At 61.2% G+C, this 8061-nt stretch overlaps 1 protein-coding gene across 1 annotated transcript; it reads right to left on the bottom strand.

Moving 5' to 3' along the window:
- Positions 1 to 261: 261 nt before the first annotated feature.
- KIF12 (kinesin family member 12) lies at positions 262 to 7692 on the bottom strand. Its single transcript, XM_044264254.1, has 19 exons — positions 7522 to 7692; positions 7385 to 7450; positions 7200 to 7278; positions 6882 to 7009; positions 6681 to 6756; positions 6177 to 6311; positions 5874 to 6009; positions 4949 to 5040; positions 4631 to 4778; positions 3841 to 3959; positions 3652 to 3756; positions 2964 to 3066; positions 2790 to 2880; positions 2495 to 2581; positions 2016 to 2106; positions 1846 to 1944; positions 1229 to 1329; positions 1016 to 1134; positions 262 to 690 (listed from the first exon to the last, which is right to left on the bottom strand). Exons 1-19 carry the CDS (start codon positions 7545 to 7547, stop codon positions 551 to 553), a joined length of 1941 nt encoding a protein of 646 aa, XP_044120189.1. The 5' UTR covers positions 7548 to 7692; the 3' UTR covers positions 262 to 550.
- Positions 7693 to 8061: the final 369 nt, after the last annotated feature.

The raw sequence follows: 8061 nt of genomic DNA, 5'->3' as shown, positions 1-8061 counted from the left end.
GCTGGCTGGAACTGGTCTCCCCCATGCTCCTGCAGGGAGACGCTCGCTGATTTCCCCTCGGCTCCCCTGCTGCCTGTAGCAGTCACTCAATTAAAACTGTATCACATACAAAGGAGATGGCAACCTGGATTATTCCCAATCAGAAGGGGCATGCACCTCTACCAAGAGTCCTTGGCTCCTCCTCGGGGTCCCCGGGAGCCCCCCTCTCTGGGCTGCCTCCGCGCGGAAGTGCCTGACGCCCCCAAAACACGACCCGCCACACTCGGAGCGACACCTTTCTTTAATCATTTGTCTGTTTCATCACCCGCCGCCTGGCTTCTCCCAAATCCAGTCTCTCCTTTCTCACAGTCTGGGGTGTCACCCTCCCTCTGCTCCTCCAAACTGCCCACAAGCCCCTAGCCGCAGCCCTCAGGAACGGGCCTCTGTGCGGCACAGGTGCACAGGGGGACGGCAGCTGCCATAGCCATTGCACAGATAGCGAGATGGAAGCCTGGGAGCGCAGAGCCCAGACCAAGGTCACGCAGTAGTCTCTTAGGTTTCTGCTTTGCCCTCAGCAGGGAGGGAGGACTCGCCTGGGGCTCCCAGCAGCCTCGCTGGGGGGTGGCTGGCTCCGGCCGCGGCGCAGGGAGCTGCCAATCTGGTCTCGGAGGGCCTCCAGTCTCCGGGCCAGGTTTGGAACTGCTGCCCCACCTGAGAAGCACACCGTGAGACTCAAGGCCTGCGCTCCCTTGGGCCCCTCCCCACCCGGACCCATGAGTGTCCCATCACCCTCTGGGGAAGCCTCAGGGGGCTCCCCTCCCCCTCAACATACACCACGGGCTCCTGCACACAGCTGGACATACAGGTGGCCCCGGGAAGCGAATTCCAAGTTTGGGAACTGGAAAGATCTTACAGATCGCCTCTCAACACACACCCTGACTCAGAGATGGGAAGACTAAGGTCTGGACAGGGTGGGTGCTGGCCCAAGATCACCAAAAATACACCCACGAGGGGCCGCTCCCTCTCTCTTCTTCACCTCTCAGCACTGGTGAGGTGTTCGGGGGCCCCACAGGCAGCGGGGGCGCGGAGGGTACCGCCTCCTCTTCCAGCAGCATCTCCGCCAGGACTCGGGCCTGAGGCCAGTCGCTAGGACTCCTGGGCCGGGATGGGTTGGGTAGTGGGAGATGAGCCTTGGGTTCCTAGGCCCGGTCCCCTCCTCTCCCGTCCCAGTGTCCCAAGGCTGGCCCACCTCTCTCTTGGACACTTGGCAGAGCCAGGGTTGCCTGGGGGTGCCCAGGGTGAGGGCTGGGCAGACAGGGGCACACCGCCTGGGGCCTTAGGGCCAAACACCTGCAGGAAAGACCAGAGCCCACCCAGGGTGAGCCTGCCTCTACGTGCCCCATCCTCCTGGTGCCACCACCATCTCTGCCATGCCTGCCCCCTCAGGACACCAAGCATATCAGGGGGACATAAAGGCCTGGGCTCTTGGTCCCTTTTTCTGTGGGTGGCAGGTAGCCCTTGGAATGTCCTCTCTGGAGATAGGAGCTCCCTGAGGGCAGGAACCATGCCTGGTCTCTTTCGGAATTCTTGGCGTCCAGAACCGGGGCTGCCACAAAGCTGGAGCTTAGGGGAGAGTGACCGAGCGAGTGAGTGAACTCGTAAGTGAAGATGTAAATGAGTAATGTGTGAGTGGACAAAGGGGTAAGTGAGTGGCTCCGTGAGACCCAAAGCGACCCCTCACCCCATGATCCAGCCTGGGACCCTGGAACTCTGGAGCCTCCCAGGCTGCCGAACCCTGGATCCAAATATCCAGCAATCCCCGCTCGCTCAACAAACCCCACCCCCCACCGCTCCTGCCTTTTCTACCTGGGGCAGGTGGAGCTCCCCACGTGCACAGGCCCAGTGCACCAGTGGTGCTCGGCACAGGGGGCAGAAGCAGCCGCAGGAGCAGGGGGGAGGCAGGGCCTGCAAGAGGGCATGTCAGAAGCTCTGCACCGGTCCTGCTCCTCCCCTCTCCCGGCCGGGCAGAGACTCACATGGCACGGGGGAGCTGGCACCATCACACAGGGACACGGAGGGGCCAGGCCAGGGTGCGGCTGGTGATGGTAGCAGGCACTGAGGAGGCGCCTGGAGAGAACAGTGGGGTCTGTGCCTACAGCCCGCGAACCAACACCGGGCTGGCCTCCACATCCCCCCTTTAAACAAACGCTCAGGGAGCACTAACTATAAGCCAGGTGCTGTGCTCAAGGCTTTACAAATGAACTCATTCAATCTGAACTCTACATCCACCCTATAAAGTAGGCTCTGTATTATCCCCATTTTATATGAGAGGAAGCCCAGGCAGGGAGAGGTAAAATGACTCACCCAAGGTCACATAGCTAGTAGGTGGCAGAGCTGAAGTTTAAACCCAGGGGGTCTGGGTCCAGAGGTCAGACCCTTGACCATTTCACTGAGCCACCCTTTCCCACCTGCCCTGGGTCCCAAGGCCTGTCTCCCAGCTGGCAGCCGTGCTCACCGCTCCAGCTCCTGGACCTGCTGGGCCAGGATGCGCTGTTCGTCCCGGGCCTGGGCCTGGCTACTCTGCAGCTGGCTCTTTTCTTTCCTGGGAAGAGCAGGCCCCAGGCAGGTGACAGGAGGCAGAGCTACCTGTGGGGGTATCCGCTAGCCCTCCTCTCTGCGGTGGAGTACGAGCCCCAGGAGGCAAGCAGGGGGACAGCAAGGTAGCCACAGACTAGGGAGCGGTGCAGCTTGGCAGAGCAGCCCAGAGGGACGGGGTGGGGCAGAGTCCCCCTGGCTGAGGCAGGCCCTACCTGAGCCTCTCATTCTCCAGCATGAACTCCTGGAGCATCCCATAGAGGTTCCGCTGGGCCCAGGCCACCCGAGCCCCACTGAGCCTGGAGGCTGCAGGGAAGGGGAAGATGGCTGGATCCAGAGGAGCCCAGGACCCTAACCTCACCCTACCCCTGCCTCCAGGGAACTCATACCCTTGGGGTCTCTTTGCCCCAGCTGGGACCGCAGGCAACGGTTCTCCTCCTGCAGCTGCAGTATCTCAACCTCCAAACGCTGGGGATGCTTTGCCTTTGGCGACTGCAGAGAAAGAGGCCCAGAGCTGCTGTCTGTGGCTGCCCAAGTTGTGCACTGCTCAAGGGCTTCCTGGGGTGGGTGAGGAGAGCCTAAAACCCAGCCCATGCTTCACTGGCCAGCCTCGCATCCCGGGGCTACGTCCACCTGGAGGAGGCACCTTGTGCTAACGGCATCAAAGGGTCAGGCAACCTTCACTGGAGGCCTGGAGGGTCTGCTCTAAGCTGGACCCTGCTCCAAGTCCAATCTTAAACTCAGTTCTGTTCAAACCTTGGCCCAGATCCTGACCCCAAAGGAGACACTATGTCAGACCCCAACTCAACAACTCAGACTTCATCATGGTACCAGGTGGGATCCTGGGTACACCCTGAATCATATCTAAATCAGACCATACACCTAGGCATGCCCTCACCCTGACCATAACCCTGACCCCACCCTACCCAATCAGGACCCCATCACCAGGACTCTGAGTCTAATCCCAACTCTGACTCAGTTCCAGGCTTCCCATAACACCAACTCGGACTACAGCTACTGCCAGATCCTCAACTATCTCCTCTGCCCTCCCCTCTGCCTGGGTCTCCCTCCATTCACCTTGGGGGCCTGTGGCCGAGTGGTGACCCGCTGGGCCCGGCTTGCATAGCGCAGGGTGCTGAGTGTCTCAGGAAGGCACTGGGCTGAAGGGGACACGCAGGCCACCTGGGGAGGACTGCCTCTGAGTGTTCCTCTCTGGGACCCCCCTCCCTCAGGAGCCATTCCTCCCTGCCAGTCCCTCTCTGGTACCATGAGGGTGACCCCGCGTCCCCCCAGCGAGTCTGCCAACAGCTTGGTGAGCTTGCTGTCCCGGAAGGGGATGTGGCTCTGCTTCCGCTGTGGGTCCAGCAACAGGGAGATGCAGTGACCTGGGTGGGGACAACAAGGCCGGCAAGGTCACCGCTCTCGCTCAAGGCCACCCAGCTGGTATGTGCAGAGCTGGGACCTCCACCCAGACCTGTGTGACTTGAAAATCCCTCCTCCTATGAGATCTAGTTACTTGGTCAGACCAGTCTCTGCCACCAGACAGGGACTCCTGAGGGTAGAGATGACCCTGTCCACCCCGATCCCCAGTGCAACCAAAGAGGCTGACCACTCCTGAACCTGGCACTCGGCAGAGGCTTAGGAAATGAAGAAGAGCTCCCTGAAAATCTCCCTACACACATCGCCGAGGAAGGGACCTCAAGGCCCAGTGACCTAGGGCAGGGGTGGAAAGAAGGACACTTCCTTCCTCTCATGGAGCCTCAGTCTTCCCAACTGCACATGGGGACAGGCTGAATGTCTGAGCTCAGCCTCTGCACTCGAGTGTTTCTACTTCTTAAATGAAAACGTACCTTTATAAACCCTCAGTTTTATAGACTCATAAAGTTATAAGAGGGGAGGCACGAGTCAATAGCACGGTAAGGCCAAGAGGAGGTGGGTGGCTAGTGGGTCACAGCTCTTGACCCCCCCACTCCTCTGGTTCCCCCACCAGGGACAGCTCTGGGTCAGGCTCAGGGCAAGGACACAGGACATCCATGCGGCTGGCCCCATGTCTCACCCAAGGCCAGCAGGCTGCGGTTGATGCTGTTCGCCTCAAGCATCAGCTCCCCCCGGGATCCTGTGGCTGCCACCTTCTCACTGCCAGCCAGGTCTACAAAGCACATCTTCCCCGCCATGGGGGGTTCCCCAGGGTCCCCTGGAGGCATCTGTGAGGCAGAGGGGTCAGACTTGGGAGGGGCCATCCCCACCAAAGTCACAAAGCCAAAAAGATTTCCACTATTACCTCCGGCGCCTGCCCAAGTTGCTTGCTATATCCAGAGGCAGACCCTGGCTGGGTGACCCTGGGCCAGCTCCTTCCCCACGTGGGGACACTCACAGTTTGGCGGCTGATGTAGAGCGTGAGCAGGGCATGGCTTCGGCTGGAGGCCTGGTTCAGGGTGTGAGCTGAGCTCCGTCGGCGAGTAAGACCTAGAGGCGGAAAATGGCAGGAACTGGACCTGGTAGGAGGAGCAGGTGGTCACCGATAAAGGAAAAGAAGCGAGGGCATCCTGGGAGAGGGGCCAGCCCATGCAAAGGCATGGAGGCAGGAAAGGGGAAGGAGGGGCTGCCGGGGCTTTCTCTAGCATGGACATGTGAGAGGAAGATGGGGAATACTGAGCAGAGGAATGTCAATCAAATTCACGTTTTATGAACATCTCTCCCATTGCCTTGTGGAGAAAGAGAAAGACTAAGACAGAAAGCTCAGATCTGGGCACAACTTTGGGGCCAGAACCCAGAGTCCCCAGTGCCTGCCACAGAGTGAGTGCTCCATAAATACTTGATGAATGAATGGGGCTGGAACAGAAGGACGTCACAGACTAGCCTAAGAGGTATGACATTTACCTTTAAGAAACTGGAAGAGCCTGGGGGGGAGGTCTGGAGAGGAAGAGGGATGGGGTTTGCTGCATGTAGGGGAAAGGACTGGAAGGGGAGAGCCTTGAGGTGGGGAGACCTCCTCAGGGGGCAAAGATGGGGCCCGACCAAGGCAGAGGCCCTGGACAAGAGAAACCATGACCCTGACCCCACCCTACCCAATCATGCCCCATCATCAGAATTCCAAGAGTTTGAACAGCAGACTCTGCAAGCCTGGGGCTGGGGGGGAAGAACATCTCTGGGCTGTGTCTGAATTGTTGGTTTGCTGGCCCTTTCCTCCGACACCAAGCATCTCAATCCACAGCTCCAGCCAGGGACTCGGGGTGCACAGTGAACAGCTGAGGAATGGGCATCCCCACACCCCAAAGCATCCCTGAAGTAGCACGCACCCATTTGGAGAAGGTCCATCAGGGCCCCCAGACTCCCAAATTCCACCACCCGCAGCTGGTCCACGTAGAAGCCACGGGTCTTATTCCAGCGAACAGGGAGGGGCCGGGGAGATCCCACACTCAGAAGGTCGTGAACCTGAGGTGAAGGTGGTGGGTGAGGGAAGGGGCCCTGAGCCCACGTTCCATCCGCCCCTAGCCTTTACCAGCAACAGGCCCCCACCCGCTTCTGTCCCTCCAGCCCTGCTCTTTGGAGAGAAATGCCTCCTTCTCCTTGAGGGCGCTCTCTTCATTTCAGTCCCCCACCTGCTCATTGTAGATCTCCAAATAGGAGGCACGGAGGGTAACAGGCGCGCCCAGGTGCTGGACCCGGTCTAACAGCCAGATGAAGGTCCTCTGTATGATGCCGGTTAGGTTGGGGGGTACGGGCACACCCTCGCCCTGGGGGCAGAAAACAGCTGAGCCTGGGGCTGGATCATGCTCCTCCCCACACAAAGCAACAGTCAGAACTACCCTTGGTAGAGGACTGCCCTACTATGCGCCAGGAACTGTGCCAAGTTCCCGCGGAACAGGGTAGTAATCCTCGGTCAGAACTGTCACTTCCGCATACAGATGGAGAAACTGAGAGCTATTAAGTCAAGCGCATAAAGGTGTCTCCATATGAGGCAGACGCCTTCACCTCTCCAGTCCTCAGTTTCCCCATCTGCAAATGGGGCTGGGCGGCACGAAGGCCCTTCCCCCTGGAAGCGTGCGGCTTCCCAGGGCCTCGGGGCTCCCGTTCCCTCCCCGCTCTCCGGGCGCCGGGCCCACCTGCGGAGGAGGCCCGGTCAGGGTGTAGGTCTTCCCGGAGCCGGTCTGGCCGAAGGTGAAGACTGTGCAGGAGAAGCTGCGGGCGGCAGGGGCGCGGCTGGACCCGGGCGGCGGTGGGCTGGGGGCTGGAGGGGAGGGGGTGGACTGGGGGCCCGGGTCGTGGGGGGCCGGGGCCGGAGGCCCTGGCTGCGCCTCACTCACCCGCGCAGCGCCAGCTCGCCCAGGCGCCGCACGCCGCACGCCCGGAACACGTCCTCCTGCGTGCGCGCCCCGTCCAGCACCGCGCCGAAGCGGAACGCCACGTCCGGGCCGCCGCCGGGGGGGCTCACCTGGGGGAGGGGGTGGCCGAGGCGGGGGGGGGGGGCACGCTGGGGGCGGAGCCTGGGAGGGCGGGGCTCATGGGGATGTCGCGGGGAGGCGGGGGCCTGGGACAAAGTTGCCCCGGGAAAGGGGCGGAGGGGCCTTCAGGTAGGTTTGTGGGGGAGGGGGTTGGGGCTCGAGGGGGGAAGGGTTCCTCACTTGTAGAGTCCGGGTTCCCGAGCAGTGCAGCGCGCTCTGTTCCCCTCGACGCAACTCGGCCGCGCTCATGGGACGCACCCTGGGGTCCGTTGGGAAGGCGGACGGTCCAACCCATCATTGTCGCCATCGGTCCTGTCCTCGCTCGCGCCCCGCCGCCCGGCACTCCCCAGCCAGCCTATACCTACCTGAGCACCACCTGGATGGGCGTTTCTGGCCCCTCTGGCCCCTGCTCCAGGCTCCGCGCGGGGTCCCTGTGGCAGCAACGGGAGTTACCATCCCTGAGCCCAGAGGCTCCTCGAAACCTCCCAGAATCTCTGCTTACCCGTCTGGAGACCCGCGTTCCTCCATGTCCCGCTTTGCACACGAAGTTAGCTCCACCCGAGTCTCTTTCCTTTCTCTCTCCACTACCCGCCCTTTCCCACCTCGCCGGGACTGCTGTACACAACGTACATCCCCACCCCCTTTCCCCCTTCTCAGGCAATCATCCACCCGGAAAGGCTCCAGCCTCCCCTGGGCTAGCTAGTTAAAGATTTACCCACCCCCACGTCTGGTGGAAAAAGTGTCCAGCAAAGGGACCCCTAGCTAGGGGGTTCTGGAGTCTGGGGATCCCTTGCTGTTGCCCATTCCTATCAGGAGGGACTACACAAACCAGCTTTCTCTGTACACAGATGGGGATAGGGAGGGCAGGGATGGGAAGGGCTCAGCCGGGGCCTGGGCAGAGCATGGACCAGGCCCTAGGCCCTCCCTGCTCTCCACCTACAGCTCCTCCAGCTTTGTAAAGCTTCCTCCCCTGCTTCCCCACCCTGGCAGCTCCAGCTACTTGGCACAGTAGGACCCAGGAAGTGGGGCTGGGAGAGGCGCC

The sequence above is a fragment of the Neovison vison genome, chromosome 9, assembly GCF_020171115.1.
Source record: "Neovison vison isolate M4711 chromosome 9, ASM_NN_V1, whole genome shotgun sequence".
NCBI classification, from domain to species: Eukaryota; Metazoa; Chordata; class Mammalia; order Carnivora; family Mustelidae; genus Neogale; species Neogale vison.
Note: the sequence above shows the minus strand (reverse complement) of the source record. Positions and strands in the feature narration are given on the sequence as shown.

What these genes read in the sequence shown, in the direction of transcription:
- KIF12 (XM_044264254.1), bottom strand. Translation starts at nt 7,547, where the DNA reads ATGGAGGAACGCGGGTCTCCAGACGG. An exon ending in TCTACATCAGCCGCCAAACT is followed by an intron (nt 4,779 to 4,948) that starts GTGAGTGTCCCC and finishes TCTGCCTCACAG; the next exon opens with ATGCCTCCAGGGGACCCTGG. An exon ending in CTGGAGAATGAGAGGCTCAG is followed by an intron (nt 2,582 to 2,789) that starts GTAGGGCCTGCC and finishes TGCTCTTCCCAG; the next exon opens with GAAAGAAAAGAGCCAGCTGC.